Source organism: Perna viridis, chromosome 12 (genome assembly GCF_037379345.1).
Source record: "Perna viridis isolate PV_CMFRI_1.1 ecotype Kerala chromosome 12, ASM3737934v1, whole genome shotgun sequence".
Taxonomy (NCBI): Eukaryota; Metazoa; Mollusca; class Bivalvia; order Mytilida; family Mytilidae; genus Perna; species Perna viridis.
In genome coordinates, this window is record NC_142456.1 from 28,461,142 (window position 1) to 28,479,199 (window position 18,058).

Genomic DNA, 18,058 nt, shown 5'->3' on the forward strand with positions numbered 1-18,058 from the left:
GGTGGAATGGGGTACCCCTGGCGTGTTACATGCTGGGGTTGTCAGGCTATAATACAGAAAACCTGACCGCAAACCATAGTGGTGCATCGTGTTGGGAAAGATGCCACGTTCCTTGCACGTTAAAGAGCCCTGCTGTGGTATTCGATAGGAGTAGGAACCTTTGCACTCCGCCACAGGAGGCTAAATTGCCCGACCCTACCCATCCCTCCCTTTTATCTTGTGGCAATCAAAATTTATCGACCCTATTATCCTTGTGCCCCATCCCTTTTTTCATTTCATCATCATCATTTCATGTTCATTTTATCATCACTTTCATGTTCATTGTCTGAATGTAGCTGAAATATTGCTGCTCGGACGTTAAACCCCAACAATCAATCAATCAATCATTCATATTACGAATTTAATATGGTACGAAATGGTATTCGTACAAAATGTTAATGGTACGAAATGACCTGATTTACTTCTCGCGGTGTAAACGAGATTCATGTTGCTACAGATGGCGGACGGCTTGTAAACAATCAATTACCGGTAAAGGTTAATGTAGAACACTATAAATTAGCAGTTGTTCTATTTACTTTAAGCATTTTCCTTGCAGTCATTATTTTTTTTGAAATATGTCTCGCACATCAGCACAATATTTAACATCGTAGTATTTTATAAGGAGCTTGAATTCATATCAAGACTCAAGACGTCAGGTATAAGTGAACCCCCTGACCCTGTTAGTCAGATTTTCCTGTGACCTTGCAACCCTCCTCTTTTTTATTTGGATATTGATATGTTGTGTTGGGGTCAGAACAATGTGCCATAGAAAGAGTTTGAGATTCAGCGGAAATTTGGACTAAACCCCTATTTGGGGTATACTATGTCTATTCCTCACAAAGTCACATAATGTTTTTTTTTATCCATCAGTAATATAGGGTTATTGTATGAATACTGGTGAATATTCTGCAAGGGACAACATTCACCAGTATTCATGCAATAACCTTTTTGTTATATAGTAATAAATATTTCAGTTAACATTATACTAATTTGTTGGATATAATGCATTTGACAACGTTGCATGTGCTTTATTGCACTAGTTCAAATATGATGCATAATAAATGTATGAACTAGTGCAATATGAATTTATGAATGTTTGATAAATTGTAGTAAAATTGAAAGGAATGCATTTTTTTGTTTGTATGGCTTGATAGAAAAATGGAATCACAATAACTGTCACCCAACGCGGAAATATGGTGACCCATGTAAAGAGGTCATTGCCATTTTTATAACAACCTGTCAATATCCCGTTCAGCCATTTTTTTTAACAGACGACAACAGTGCAGTAAATTTGAAAACATATTTGGAATGTCTTCGAAATTTTCCGGATACGAATGAAAGTTTGCATACAAATACCGGGATATATTGCATGCTTTGTTTTCTATTGATTTGAATAGGAATATATTTATTACTATATAATAATATTGTGATATTTTATTTTGAAGTGGGAATATTTATTGTATTGGCACTGGTTCCTTTCAAATTACCCTTATAAAAACATACAACTCCAGTGGTAGTCCAGGGACCTGCAACAAACATACATGTAAGAATAACTTGTAAACAGCTTAATAATAACATTGCTCTCAAAAGGCACCAACTTTTAAAACAAGCTCTCCACTTTGTAATATCAAGGTTTTAATAAAAATTGAAATCTTGTTCAGTTAAACCTTATAAAGAAGTAAAACATTTATGTTAACAAAAACTCATTTGTCAGTCCCAGCAAAAGTTCCCTTACTCCAATACAATTTTACCTATGATAACTTGAACCTTGATGAATAGGTTTTCAATTAGTGCCCTACATGTAGATAGGTCCTTTGTGGTTAATTAATTCTTACATCTCATCTCATAGTAAAATTATTAGCGGGATAGGTTATTGCTTTATTACAACAATGAAAGAAGTTTGTTTTTGCAATGTTTTGCATGGCTTAAGTAATTACTTGTTGATATCTTTATGGCTTGATCGGTGTATTAAATACAAAATAACTTGAGTAGTAGAAAGAAACGATTAATTATATGTCAGAATTCACACCAACACTTGCATCTGATTTTTTTATATTGATAAAATTTTACTTTTAAATTCTGTTTATTGAAATGATATCTGCTGGTTTTTACTACATGCCAAATAATGGATGATATAAATAGATTTAGGTCAAGGACTAAGTTAATTTTGCTAATAAATCAGTAATTTAATTTTATTAATGTAGTGCACATGGTTTGACAATATTCCTGATTTTGAGTTTTTCGAAACCGCATTTTACTAATTACATTTTGGACATTGAAAAAATAAATAGGAATTTTCCCCAAAACACTCAATATTGCACAGCATTTATAACATAACTGATAAACAGTAACAACATGCAAAATTATCTTTTACTGGTTTATCAATATTTTTAGATACACAGAACATCAAGAAATAACCTTAACAACTAAAATACATTTGTATATGTACTGTACACAACAAATCATTTGTAATTTAAAACAGAAACAGTCACCAATCAATATATTTTTGGGGTTTAACTTGACCTCAGATGACTCAAACATCACATATTCGTACATTAGTCCCATTGAATTCAAATTAATGAGGTTTGACTGCATGTATGGTTATGAAAATTTAACTTCTTTAGATCTACAAGTACAGTCAAACCTCAGTAGCTCGAACTCCCAGACCATTGTAATGTGTTCGATATATCGGGAGTTTGAGAAATTGGAGTTTGTATCTTTCTGGATTTTTTTAAGTTGCTGGTTTGAGTTTGACTTTATCATTAGAAATTGCTTACTTCCTACGAAGTTTTGTTAATTTATGGATCTTTTTTATTTGCCTTCTGAAGATTATGTTGATTTGTGGGCATTAAAAATGCTGTGTTTGCTTTTAAAAACGAGTTATTTAGTCAATGATTTGTTTTCATCCTATTTTCTTTGATGTTTTCATTATACTGAACATTTTTAAACTTCAATCAGTGCTATACTAACATCAAAACTACCTAATTAGTGATGACTTAAAATTACCTGTAATTAACTAAAATGGAACTGGTTAATGATAGGTTTTCAGTTTTTCACACCTTTTATTACCCAAGCTGACAAAATAGCTGACGAGTTAGAGTTATTGAGGGTTATTCTCTAAGATTTAATACCGAATGGACCGACTAGTCAGTTTGAGTGTTCAAGAAATCGGAGGTTATTATATTGATTATAAAGGAGAAAATATTGGTACTTTGAATTGTGTTTGAGAAATCCCTGGTGTTCGAGCCATCCGAGTTCGAGCTAGTGAAGTTAGACTGTATTAAGACAAAATTGGCTTCTGTTGAAATTTAAAGTTGAATATATTGGATGCAGTATTTGTATGAAATCAATAAATAATGTTAATTGCATGGAAAAAAAATAACCCCGGAAACCATAACTTTGAAATTTTCTGTTATTAGTGACAGAACCAACATGGATGATGAATATGGTCAAATGTTTGGTGGGGAAGAATACATTGAAGATGACAACTTCGATGATGAAATAATTGACTATGATGATGGCGATACAGCAGGTGACCTTGACCTTGGTTCTGAGGAGGAAGTGGACTCACCTTAGTATGTATTACAATTATTGAGTTTTTATAAACAAATAAAAATCAAAAACCATCCAGATGTTTTAAGCAGTGATTAAGGAAGTTTTTTTTTGCATTTCTCACTGGGTTTACTTGTCTGGACTTGAGCCTATGACTATTATGACCACTTACAATGTATCTGAAACATACTAAGGTGTGTTTATGATTTTAAACAAGAAACTTTCATTTCAAAAGAAACTATCATAACTTACTTAAGATTAGCAATAATCATTGAAAATTCATAAAAGTATCGGTACTTAATATAAATAAGGTAACTTATTCATTTCAACATGAATTAAATACAATACTGTGGAGGTTTGTCCTCAGTTCATATTGATATTTTTCTGGCACCTACATACTTTCTGAACATTAGCAGTTGTTGATTTTTAATATCCCCAGAATCTTTCAGATCATAGCAGTACCTTACCATAACAATATGTCACCCCCCTTTTAATGTATTTATGGTAGAGGGAATTTAATTATATCTAGGGCAAAAAATAGGTGTCTGTTTCCTGCTACCAAATTAAAAAATTCCAGGTTGGTAGGTAAGGAACTTTTGTTACTGCTACTTGGAGCAGCCATTTGTTGATGGAACTAGGTACAGTTATTTCCCAAATTTTGGAACAAACTTGGTACTAGAAATGATTTTTCCAGAATTTCAAATATTTCCAGTCTGTAAGGTAACTGGAATCACACATACCAGTATATATTTGTTTTGCCTTAAAAGAAAGAAGAGAAACTAACTCAGTTTGGTCAAATGGATATTAACTGTATAGATCATTCAACCAACCTTTTCTTTAAAAACATTTTTAAACAGAACAATTTTAATTATTCACTGTGGTTTTTAATTTAGGGCCTAATCTAAACATTGATGACAAGAAGTTTTAGGTATATGCAAATTCTGTTTGAAAAATAACAATATTGACATTTTTGTATAAATCTATTACAAAAAAATTCTCCCTGTGAGAAGTAATCACAATCCATTAGAAGTCATTTCTTCCTCTAGATTTGGCCCTAATTAAACAAGACTTTCCAGTTTTACAACCAAAGTTCTTTTTAATATATAAACCATAATATTGCACTAACATAGAATTAAAAAAGATATGTTCACCACTACATTGTTTGAAACAAGAACTTCTTGGTGTGGAATATGATTTTCCTTACAAAAATAGATATGATGTTGTTTTTTGGTAAACAGACATGGTATATGCTCTATTAAATTTTCAGTGAGGAGCCCCCACCTGAGACACCTGAAGAGAAAATTTCAAAGAAAGAACAACTAAGAATGATACATTTAAGAGCTTTATTGAATGAAATGACAGAGAAAGTAAAGCACCATCAATATCTGACAGAGAAAACTAGGTTTGTTTCTTAATTATTCAATACATGTATATTGTTTAAAAAAAATTTTCATCAAGAATTACATGTATGTTGCTGGATTTCATTATACGAATACAAACAGCAGTTGAATATTGAATTTATTAGCTTAGGTTGATATCAATACCATTCAAAATTTTTATAATGTCTTTATTAGCTTAGGTTGATATCAATACCATTCAAAATTTTTATAATGTCTTTCCACTTTTAGGCATCAGAGAATTTAGTTTTAATGCTTAAGTGTGTGATTTTGTCCTGTAAAATACAATGATCCTTTATACACAATGTTAAATTAGGTTTGTAGCTTCAGTATGAATTGTGCCTAGTGTATTTTTGCATAGCTTGGTTTTCTTTTGTTGCTTTATAAAGGACCTCTTAAATTTTCACCACAAAAAAACAGTAGTTTTTCATGGGGACCATTTTGAATTCATGGAAAAAGCGTTCACAGGCGTGTAGCTGCCGTTAGGCAAAAAAACTTTTGCCTGCACTTAATTTTGCCAATTTTTTTTTTTTTTTGAGATAAAATACATCCAGGAGAGGCATAAATGATGCTCTAAAATGCTATATCCTTGGAGCTTCGGGGGGGGGGCCTTTGCCCCCTGGACCTGCTGGGGACCTTAAGCGGCGCCCAGACCCACTGCCATAACTTTGCCTACACTTCAATTTGGCCTCAGCTACGCACCTGGTTCAAACTTGATCTGTATAATTTATTGTATTGTGAGTAAGTTTGCTCAGTGCCATATCTATGTCATGTTAGATATTCACTTAAATTTTAACGATTTTCCTATGGAAAATTTATTTTAGTTTATTTGTATTTGATTTCATTGAAGGTTGCATCAGGGATATTCACCAACCATTACAACTTTACAGTATGACTGTTATGATAATTGGTTATCATTCTAATGAAAATTGATAATAAGGGTTTCTTTTAAATTTTTAGGGAAGAATTGAAACAGTGTAGATCTCGAATGAGTCAGTTAGAATCAGAAAGAGACCAGGTATTTGGCCACATTCAAGCTGCTGATTCTGATGGTAACACGTAAGTAATATAATGCAAATGTGGAGAACATATTGATAGCAAAATTTTCAATGTACTTTATGTAGAGGTAACTGGAAACTTCAACTTTTAATTTTAAAGATACACTATTTATAGCCATAGATGTTTTGGCTAGGTAGTAACTGTTCTGTTCTTTTAATTAAGATTGGAACAATTTGTGGCAGTCATAAACATGTGCTGTCTGTTTATTCCTGGACTTGATCTTTGTATTAAAATGTAATCTTAAAGGTAGCTAGGGATTTAATCTACTAATAACAAAATGGGCACACATTTCATGGTTGTTGTGCATCAATTATTAAATGTAATGACATGTTTATTTACTGAACACCATAGACCTGCATTGGTAGGGTGGTTGTCTTTAAGACACTTTGCCTGGTTCCATTTTCTTTTCTGTTTTAATCATTAATTGATAGGGGTGAAATGAAAATTATCTCAATACATTTAGTTTTTCACTACAAATTTTTTCACTTTACAGATCTGCTTTGTACAGATTGAGAGATCAACATGCAAAACTATGTCAGGAGATAGAGAATGAAAGAACTCTGGAAAAAATGATTCAGGAAAGACTACAAAGTGAAGAGTAAGATTTAATTGTAATTGTTTAAAGCTAACACAGCTCTAGGGCAACATGCACATGCATGTTAGTTGAATGCTGAATCTGTGAAAATAAGAATTTATTGTCCGAAATGATATGTATCCAAGAGAATGCAAAATAACAATAAAAGTTATTAATATTTTTTAAAGAATGAACATCATAAATGTCTTCCAATTTAACTCTAACAGTAAAAGAGGATTAAAAGTGCTGCTGTACACTGTTTTATTTATTAGAATGACATACTGGTACCCCATTCAATGTTTTCCCTTTTATTTTGACTCCTAACTCATTCCAAAAGATCAACAATTTTAAAACACCAGAAATTTTAAAAGGTAGAAATGTAAATGTATAAGGGTGGTTCCTGTAATGCATATTAGGGACAAGGGGAAGGCACTTTTGTTCTTTGTATAATTTCATATAACTCTTCTATTTAAAGAAGTTTTACACCTATGCAGTTTAATCACATTAAAACATTGTTTTAAATAAACAAGTTGTTCACTAGACAAGATAGTTTCAATGTCAGAAACTATTGAAATCAAAACTCAAAATAATAAAAAAGACAGAATTGTGTATGATGATAAAATAAGTTTTTTTCAGATTTTGTGTAATAATTAGATCAGCACATGTGTATAACAGTTGATATCTAGCCAATTATAGTCATATCTGTTGAAGATCAGCACATGTTTATAAAAGTTGATATCTATCTAACTATAGTCTTATCTGTTGAAGATCAGCACATGTGTATAAAAGTTGATATCTAGCCAAATAATCATATCTGTTGAAGAATTGTATTGCTTCTGTCATTTTAGATATGAACTAGCAAAGGTTGAGGTAGAAAGAGGAAGATATCTTTTGGCTGAGGATGAACTTATTAAGAAAGAGCATCAACTGGCTACTGAGAAAACAGACATGGCTCTTGAAAGACTGAGGAAAGAGGAGTGGAAAGTTAGAAAAGCTATACACCATAGGAAATACAAAGAAAAGTAATTTCAGTAGAGTAAAGAAGTAGTTAACAGAGAACAGAGTATTCACCAATATGTACTGTTATAGTTTATTTCATTAACTACAAACATCTATCATATGTCTAGGAATAGAAAATTTTATCTTTTGTTTACAGTGAATTTCCTACAACAGTTACCAATCTGCTGAACAATACAAAGGATTGACAAAGCTATTGGAACACTTAAACTGACCAGTTGCTATCTAAGAGTTGATCGCACATGAAAATGTACCTGGACACAGGTCTAAATTAAGTGTAACATTTTCAGCTTCTGAATTTTAGTCACATTTTGTGGGAATTTTGCACTTTTTCTAAAATTGCAGATACATCATACTACACTTAGTCACAAACTGTAATTCTTGTTTATTTTATTTCAATGAAACCATTGCACTTTATCCCAAACTATTATCTTGTTGAAATCACTGCCCTTAATCCACAACAGTGTCAATGAAACAACATTTAAATGCAAATCCATAATTTTTATAAAATCCATTGCACTAAATTCCAAACTTCATATTATTTCAATGAATTTCATTGCATATAATCCAAAGAGGATTAAAAGAAAATAGCATTTGGTCCATAATTAATAATCCCAAAATACAATTTTAATTGAATTCATTGCATTTATTCCAAGCTATTATACAAATGAAAATTATAAAAATGATGGCACCTAATCGAAAACTATGAAAACCAGTACAGTTAATCCCTTACAATATTATTCCAATGAAAATCCTTCACATTTTATAAGGCACTACATTCACAAGTTCTTTTAATGACTACAATAGGAGTCATACACTTTACCTTAGTAGGACTCCTCCAATTTTATGAAGGATGGAATAAAAAGTAGTTAAGGTCTAATATTTATTATAAGGCTTCTGTGCAATGTGATTAAGATTAAAGTAATAATTTTAGTATACCATTCTGTTCATTCTAAACCATTTTTTCAATCATGCCAACAAAATACAAAACAAAATTTAGTTCACTAGATTTTAACTCCCCTTACCAATGAAAAATAAACTAATCCAGGTAGCTGCTTCAGATTTAAATACCCAGAGGCTTACAACAGCAGCTGGTCAGTTTAAATGTCCCAATAGATTTGTCAATCCTTTGTATTGTTTAGGAGATTGGTAACAAAAGAGTGTCATGGTTGTAGGAGTAATCAAGGGAACCAAGGTTATAGCGGTAATCAAAAGAATGTAATCCAGAGACAAAGACTAGACACGGAAGACAGACATACACAACAAAGAACATAAAGTAACTAAATCATACATACAAAGTAACAAAAGCAAATGAGCAACTTGGACTCTACTAAAAACTGGGAGCATAGACCAGGTGCATCGGTAGGGTAAGTGTCCTCTGCTCTTCTAGAGACACCTGCCGAGTTGCTCATAAAAAGTCAAGTCCAGGGTAGACAAATGAGGAAAGAAAAACTATGACCCGTTGAATAAGTTTTCATGGTGCAGATGGATACACCATAATAATCTACGAGTTCATGATGACGACCATAAAAAATCTTGCAGCAACATAACCCTGTTCCAGAAGCCTATTTGTTAGAGTTCTAGCGCAATACAAAAAGTCTGGGTAGTTTCGGCAAGCTCTGTCATGACATATGAGTTGTGATATGAACACTCCATACGCAGGTGCTGAAGGGATGTTGCCACAGATGAAAGGAAAGTTGACAATTCTGAATGAAAAGTCATCACAATCACTGTAATATTTGCTATCTTTATATTTATATGCATAACAAATGAATCCTGTAAAAAATCCTCTCTGAACATTTAATTGTCTTTCAAATATATTGTAGAGGTCTGGGATTCACAACCATGAAAATTTAACTTGATCAAAAACAAACCAGGTTTATATTATCTTATTTATGATGCCACACTCATAAACAAAAAATGTACTCAACACATTTCTGAAACATATTTTCTTTCAGCTGTTTGACATGCATGTAAATGACTGTCATTGAAATGATAGGATGCCATTTTTTGTTTTTGTTCAGAAAAGATATGGAAGCCCTAAATGACCACAGAATGCGACAACAAATGAGAATAGAAGATACACAGAAAGCCCATGAGAAACACAGCAAATATCTTAATGCTACAATGGACAAGTATGTATTCATTGATAAAATGACATTTAAAAGAGGTGCATATTTCACCATATTTTAGTTCTATTTATGAAAGTGGTATTTTTTTTGGTATATTTTATGGTAGACTTTCATTAAAATAAAGCAGATTATAGCTTTAAGCGTGTTTTGATGTTCTAGATTAAAGAAGAGACAAGAAGAAGAGGATGTTAGGTACAAAGAAAACATGCAGAAAAAAATGGACATGCTATTGAAACTCAAATCAGACATTTCATCCAATAGGGTAAGATGGAACTCCTATTAAAGCCTTAATTTCAAAGGAAACAATTGTATTAATAATTCTAAATTAAAAGAATCCTTTGATTGGTTTTTTTAAGGGAATTCTTTACATTGGTTCATTTTACTGGAATTTTGTCCCTTTCCAACTTTTTAAAAACAATTTTTCATTATTTGCTCATCCAATCTTTTAATTTAATAATAATAAATCTTTTTATTGTTTATAATTAGGAATAATGTAATGAATCTTTTGTATAGGAGAACCTGAAAGCATTGAATGCACGAGACAAGGCTCAAGAAAAAGAGAGGAAACAACTTGAAGATGAAGAAAGAAAACGTATTCTAGAAGCTGGAGGAAATCCTGACCAGGAATTTCTTATAAGGAAAAGGCTTCAAGCTTTTGAACGACACAAATCGTAAGCTTATGAAGGTTTTATTATGCTGTTCTGATAAGTCTGTAATTCATCATAGGTAACAGATAATGTATAAAAATTTGTTATTTTATATAGGTCAAATAATTGAAATTTCGTAGAAAACATATATTGTCAATACATGAAATGAACAACCATGGAATGATATGAACTACATTTTACTGCAGTATGTTTTGCAAAGTATACTAGTGACATTTTCATCCTGGCAGGGTTGATGTCTCTTCGACATATTTACCATACTTATTCTTGTTATAGTATATGGTCTGATGGTTACGTATTGAAATTTATAAATGTTTTCTACAGTAAATGTTATACTGTTTAAGAGCTGTAAAGGATGATATAAACATTCATTGACCTTAAGAATTTGAAGTTAAAGATGAAGGTCATTTCTAATTTCATTTTTCTTTTTAATATAGTAGTACATTTTTTGTATTTTCTTGCAACCTAAAAAGAATAAATGACATCAACAAATCTCAAAAGCTTAAAATTTCTGGATTTTACTTTCATGAGTTTTTAATATGTAAGATATGCACTTTACAGGGATTTTGAAGTTGAGAAAAGGAAAAGAGAAGCAACAATTATGGATAAAATTTTACTTGAAGAAGAAAGGATGAAGAAAAGAAAGCAACAGCAGCCACAGCTCTGGTCAGATCCAAATAGAGAAAAATCTATGGTATATATTCTGCTCTATTTCTAATCAAATATTTTAATTTAAACAAAACAAGAGTCAAGACATTTCATATTTTAAATTTGTCTGAAAGATGAAAAAAAAAAGGCATTTTGTTCTGTATATGCAAGCGTTTTTCTTAAGCAAATAAATCATTTTTGTTTTAGATTGTTCGGCCTTTGAAGAAAAAACCATTGAAGATTCTGAAGGACATGAGTGGGTCATCTGTATTTGATGAAACAGAACTCGGAGACACTAAAGTAGATTTTACCCCGGATCAGGTAGTATACATTGACCAAATAAGATTAATCTTCTAGTCTTTGTAAGAATCAGTGGTGACATATAACATTGACTGTGTATATTGTAGTATAATTTGATTTCAGAAGTAACATTCTTTCTGATTGGATAAAAAATTTGTCCAACATCTCATAGACAAAATTTTGTAATGTCATCAACCTTTCAGAATAATTTACTAATTGAATTTTGGTACTTAAATTAAATTATAAGGAGTGACTGTTATATTTTTTTCGATTGATCAATTTGAAATAACCTCAATGCCTGTGGTGCACACTTGCTATGCAGGATATTTAGTATACACCACATGATTGAGGTGATTTCATTAGGACGGAAGAAATATAACTGTTATTCCTTAATTGTACCATAAAATTTAGGAATAAGGGCAAAAGTTTCACTATGTCATGGTATTGAATAATACTTCAGTACATTCCAAATGAACAATTTAAAGGAAAAAATTTATTCGATTGATTTTTTTCCCATCCTTTAGAAAATTGTATGACCTTATTTTACTTACCTGTTGTTGTCTAATTATTGAATTATCAACATAGTAAATATATTTGTTTGAATTAATTCTATTATCAGCTTGAAAAACAAGAAGATTCAGACCACGAAGAAGCACCAGCAGAGTTAATAAGACCTTCAAGTTCTGAGGAGAAAAAACAGGTTGATTCTAGTGATGAAAGTGATGGTGATAGTGATGGTAAGTATAGTAATCAGACATTAGTGGTTGTGGTTTGGTTCTACAGGTGAGCTTGAGATAGACCTAGGGTAAGGGACATAACCCTTGAATTCAGTGATATGCTTGTTTCATATTCAGTTTCAGCAAAGCCCATCAAGCTTTCGTTTGGAACAGAATGAAATCAGTCCAAGTTACTTGATGCTTACATTAGATTTATGTGAAATGCTGAATACAAATGTTCTCGTGATTTGTAAGAGGTGTTTTTTACCCTAAACAAATGATCTAATTATTGAAGAGGACATAATTATACAAAAGGTGCAAACAAGGGGAAATCCTTCCACAAGACAATACTTGGAACTGGGAAATTACCACACCAAAGACAAAAAAATGTATAACTTGTTTGTGTTTTGCATATTAAACCAAGAACCAAAATGACACAGATAAACAGCACAGTCCCCACTGAAACCAAGGGAGAACTCAGGTGGTTCAGAAATAATGTAAAATCAATGATTCTAATATGACATCCATAAAAGGCTTTGAGACTGCAACTGTGGTTGATTTTCGATTGTTATATGAGCAGCATATGACTGATTGAGTGTGGCTTGTGTGTGTGTAAAATACTACCCACCTTAATCATGCCAACAAACACATTTAACATTCTGATGTGTACATGCTGTTTTCATTCATTTCAGTAGCGTTAATGAACATCAAATTCATATTTAATAAAAATCTGAAATTTTATGTTTTAGAAAAGTGATATTATATTCCATAAAAATCGCTTACACATGTACATGGTGGCACTTTCCATGTGCGCCATCATGTATGAAAACAAACAAAAACAATTGTCAATGAAGGAAACATTGTACCTGCCCATGTGTGAACACTGTGACCTTATAATGCAAACAACTATTGCCATATCAAACATCATTCAACTTAATTCACCCTTTTCTTCATTATAAACAATTCAAAGTTTCACTAGCAACTATTTCAACTGATATAGCATAAATTGTACAGCCAAATATGGACAAATATGATGGGTCTAAGGTTTCTGTTATAGGTCATTAAAATGTAAAAAAGTCCTATTAGAATTGAAATAAATCACAGAAACTCCAGTTTATCATTGTTTTACCAGGGGCTGACCATTTATGCCGATATTTTACCCCGAGCGATGGGTCAGGGTAAAATAATGTGGCATAAATGGTCAGTCTGTGGTAAAACAATGATAAAATGCAGTTTCCATGATTTACTTCTTAAGTAGGCCATGTTCTGTCTATTGGCCTTTTGTAGCCTCTAAAATGTTGATGTGTGCAGTTTTCATGCAATTTACAGTTATTCATTTGTAAAATATATTGATGATACTGTTCATATGCATTAATAATGGCCTCAAGTTAATCATTTGGGTTAATACAAAAGATATGGTAGGATAATTTCTAATTTTCATCTCCTTTGAATTTAAGAAATAAGTTATCTGGGTGGTAAAAATGTACAAAATCCTTGCTGTTACATGTACACAGAAGTTCTTGATATTCCAGATGAAAGAAAAGTAGATTTAGCAGAGCCTGAATTTCAAGGTCTGTGGAGTCATCATAAACCTTACAAAGTACCAGTGGAGACCAACACAGTTAAACTACCTGGAGCTAGTAAAATGGAAAAGGTACAGCTGTAGTTGTATAGTATTGCAAACATTGGAATAGGAAGCATTTATCATTATCATACTTCAGTGTTTATTTCTATGGTAAACCAAGTGTAACATTTTCACTAATTACTCCACAAGGCCTCTGTTTATCTGGTAGACAGTTTTTACTATTGACTGGGGCAATAGTGCGGTAATCATATTTTGTGGGTCTTTTCCTGTGATTTTCATTTGCTAATCTAAGTTAGGATTTTCTTAGGCTGTATCCTTCTACAATATTAAAATCAGATACAGCCAGATCAGAAGATAATCAGCACTAATGGTCGTACAATTTGTTCATGGATTATGAAGACAATTTAGAGTTCAGTATAATAAAACATTTGTTCCCTGTTCATTTGGGAAACAGTAAATTCATTATCCCATGTTGCCCCAGTAGGTATAATAATTCAAGCATTACCTGTTTCCATAGAACGGCAAAATTCAAACAAATGTAAACATTGATATATTGGCTACACAAAATTAAAGAATGAAAATATTACATTGACCAAAATGTAAAAAAAAGTGATAAAAATATAATGCTTTTTCAAATGTCTGCTGTTTCTTATAACCTATGATTTTCTTATCAGGATATAATGAAGAAAGTATTAGATAAACACAGATCAGGTATTATTGTCAAACAAGTAGCTGCAGGGAAGGAATTCCAGGGCTGTCCTTTCTACAGTAAACCTGATGTTATACACTTTAAGGTAATCATTACCCACTACATGTGTGTAATTCTGTATTCAATTTTTATATTTAAAAAAAAAACTTTGATGAATGGGTGATTGAATCTCTTCAAACAGTCCATTGATTGTTCCCCTTGATTGAAAAGTTGGCATCCAATGCCTTTTAGCCTTTGATTTGCCTATTTCTCTTTCATTCAATGCCTCTATAAGTCCCAAGGCTATTTTTTTTGAAAATGTTTAGGAATTTTGACAGTAATAGCTTCTTCAAATTGTCCTCTTTTGACCCTGCTTAAGTGGTGTAATAGAGGCTGTCACTCCTCAAGCTAATATTGAAATGTTACTCTACTAAATATCTGATGTGTTTTATTATTTTTAAAAAATTATATTTAACCTCTTTATTTTTTATCTGATTTCTAGGATTTTGATGTTGGAAAGGTCTACAAGAAGAAAGTAACATTGACAAATGTATCATATACAGTAAACTACTGTAAATACATCAACATCACAGAACATTTGAAGGACTTTATAGAGATTCAGTAAGTCTTTGCATATCATCTGAAGGACTTTATAGAGATTCAGTAAGTCTTTGCATATCATCTGAAGGACTTTATAGAGATTGAGTAAGTAGTATTCATCATCTGAAGCACTTCATAGAGATTCTGTAAGTCTTTGCATATCATCTGAAGGACTTTATAGAGATTCAGTAAGTCCTTGCATATCATCTGAAGGACTTTATAGAGATTCAGTAAGTCTTTACATATCACCTGAAGGACTTTATAGAGATTCAGTAAGTCGTATTTATCATAGCATCTGAAGGACTTTATGGAGATTGAGTAAGTCCTTGCATATCTGAAGGACTTTATAGAGATTGAGTAAGTCCTTGCATATCTGAAGGACTTTATAGAGATTGAGTAAGTCCTTGCATATCATCTGAAGGACTTTATAGAGATTGAGTAAGTCCTTGCATATCATCTGAAGGACTTTATAGAGATTGAGTAAGTCCTTGCATATCATCTGAAGGACTTTATAGAGATTCAGTAAGTCGTATTCATCATCTGAAGGACTTTATAGAAATATGTTTTGTCATTGAACACTGACACACTTTTATTTGTTTTGATTAGGCTGGTTGTTTATTGAATCACTCTTACTTTATTTGTAAAACAGCACATCATGATAACCAGTTTCTTTAAATGTCTAAATACATATTTCTGTTTTTGAGTACAGTTCTTATTTTCAAATTCTTGGTGTGATTTCATATGTTTTTGAGTATGATTAATTTCAAAAACATGTGGACTCATCTTGTGCATTTTCTTAGTCATAGTTATGTAATTCCATACATTTCTACAATTTATTAAAGATCAATAAAATTCATCTTACAAAAGTGTGATTTGTCTATAGAACAATATTTGTAGTAGTAACTGAAATGATTAAAGGTAGATGAGTTGGAAAGCTTTTCCGGATCAATAAACTCCTGACAAAGGACTAAGTTTTCAAATTTTCCATGACAAAACTTAAGAGATATACAGTATATAAAAAGACAAAACAAATAATATGCACCATAAAAAAATAGCCAGAAAATATTAAGATTGCTTTTGGATGGGAGTTCCACAAACTCCCAAACACCCAGCTTGATCTAAAGGGCCCATCAAATGAAATCCCAGGACATCTGTCGTCTAAAGGACTTAATCATATTACAACAAGTAATATAGTTAACTTCAGGTAATAGAGTTGGTCTTCTAGGATTAAATAACAATCACCTGATGAAATGCTAGGTAGCTAATTGGACAATTAAGAAAGAGAAACTTTCTATCTGTTCATAGGTATTTTAATGTAAGGTTGATAGAAAGTTATCGGTTGTCCAGTGAGTTCACCATGTGATTGTCTCCCTGAAGTTACTATATTAATTGCTGTAATAAATGTTCAGTAAATCTTTCTGATCCTGTATATATACATTTTATGTATGATCTTACTTTAGTCTAGATTCAATATGTCTTCTACTTTTTATTTATAATTAAATGTACATGCATTATGACATAGATAGAACTGGAAAATAATAAGGCATGTGTTACAATATGTTTGATACAGAGTTATGTTGTCTTTGTGTGTTTTATATATTTTTTTACAGATTTAAATGATGTTAAGTTCTGGATTTTTAACACTTTCAGTAGTTACTTTTTCATATGACTTTTGTTGCAGTTTGCTTAAAGTATTGAAACAAACCTTATCTTTTCAAAAATATTTTTTTTTTATTATATACATGTATGTGTGCCAAAGAAACCCATCTGTATAAAACACATTAGCATAGTGGGATTATTAGGCATGTATACATATAATCTTCGATAATTTTTTGCATTTTTACACTGACAATCGGCACCTTTATGCACTTATAGGTAAAGTCTGAGAAAAAACTAGACTAATTTGAGAAATTATGCCTAAAAACCTAAAGTTTATTATTGTTTTTCTTAGATTTGACCCACCAGGACAGATGTCAGCTGGTTTAACCTGTGAGATGATGGTCACTTTTAAGCCTATGGTGAGTAATTACATGACTTGTTAATATTTCTATGAGTTTAACTTGGAATAAAATGGCAGTGACAACTATCTATGGTAATGTTACATTACTAAGCATTTTACACAATAGTTTTAAAATTTTTGAAAGTTGTCACAGATTTTCAATTGGAAAAAGCTCCTACTTTTTTCTATAGAATTTTTATTTGCCACAATCAATTTTATCAATCTCACCATGTCTAAATAAAAGTGTATCTGGAGGTTCGAGTTACTGGTTCTGTTTACTATATGAATACATATGTATTATAATCTGAAATACTACATGAAAGTATTATTGTTTGTGGGGTACCAATTTTCATGGTTTCCATTGCTTTCGTGGGTTTGGTAAACCATGAAATTTGGTTCCCAAAACAAACAAAATTTTCCATTCGTTTGTATGATATATAGTTCTCAAATACACAAAATCAAGTATCTACAAACTGGTCATTTTCCCTTAAACCATGAAAATTGGTACCCATGAATAAAAGTACTTCCACAGTCTTGTTTCTCAAAGTTACAAAGATTATTAAAAGCACCATTGATAAATTTAAATTAAGTCATAGAAAGAAATACTAATATTCATAATTACACTTTTTACTGGATTGAGTGACTACATTTGTGAGCAAATCAAGAGTTGTTCTTTTTTGAGTTGTCATTCTTAAACAAATTTTGATTCCCTTTTTAAACTTTTTTATTTAGCGGGATGTAAGTACAATATTGTTCAGGAGGTTACTGGCACATGTTCTGTTTTATTTATTGATTGTTACAACATCTTTTTAGGACAGCTGTTTATTGTTTCTTTATGTTCTGTATTGACAGCATTGTAAGTCATGATTCCTTTTGTTCCGATTAAGTTCCCTGTTAAATGTATCATTGATGATAATAATTAAGTGTTAATTCATTATATTGTGTTTTCAGTGGTTGGTTGAACCATGAAATACATTTACATTTTTTAAATACATACCATAATTCTTGAATCAATAGAGAAAGGAACAGATATGGTGAAATGCAGCAAATGCACCATCATATAATCTTAATACAAAATAGTAAGTAC

General features: G+C 31.5%; 1 protein-coding gene across 7 annotated transcripts in view; it reads left to right on the forward strand.

Annotated features, from left to right (window-relative positions):
• Window positions 1-466: 466 nt before the first annotated feature.
• LOC148601919 (cilia- and flagella-associated protein 74-like) overlaps window positions 467-18,058 on the forward strand; it is a 47,626-nt gene continuing 30,034 nt past the window's right edge. For 6 of the 7 annotated variants that reach the window (XM_088554824.1, XM_088554828.1, XM_088554827.1 and 3 more), the window contains exons 1-16: window positions 467-528; window positions 3,459-3,614; window positions 4,859-4,993; window positions 5,949-6,047; window positions 6,541-6,645; window positions 7,470-7,643; window positions 9,663-9,773; window positions 9,930-10,032; window positions 10,284-10,441; window positions 10,997-11,129; window positions 11,291-11,404; window positions 12,003-12,120; window positions 13,632-13,753; window positions 14,359-14,478; window positions 14,875-14,993; window positions 16,924-16,990. In XM_088554824.1, coding sequence (XP_088410950.1) covers window positions 3,472-3,614; window positions 4,859-4,993; window positions 5,949-6,047; window positions 6,541-6,645; window positions 7,470-7,643; window positions 9,663-9,773; window positions 9,930-10,032; window positions 10,284-10,441; window positions 10,997-11,129; window positions 11,291-11,404; window positions 12,003-12,120; window positions 13,632-13,753; window positions 14,359-14,478; window positions 14,875-14,993; window positions 16,924-16,990 — 1,821 coding nt within the window. In that variant the 5' untranslated portion in view covers window positions 467-528; window positions 3,459-3,471. Of the gene's footprint in view, window positions 535-3,458; window positions 3,615-4,858; window positions 4,994-5,948; window positions 6,048-6,540; window positions 6,646-7,469; window positions 7,644-9,662; window positions 9,774-9,929; window positions 10,033-10,283; window positions 10,442-10,996; window positions 11,130-11,290; window positions 11,405-12,002; window positions 12,121-13,631; window positions 13,754-14,358; window positions 14,479-14,874; window positions 14,994-16,923; window positions 16,991-18,058 lie in introns of all 7 variants that reach the window. The other variant, XM_088554825.1, reaches the window with a different exon arrangement.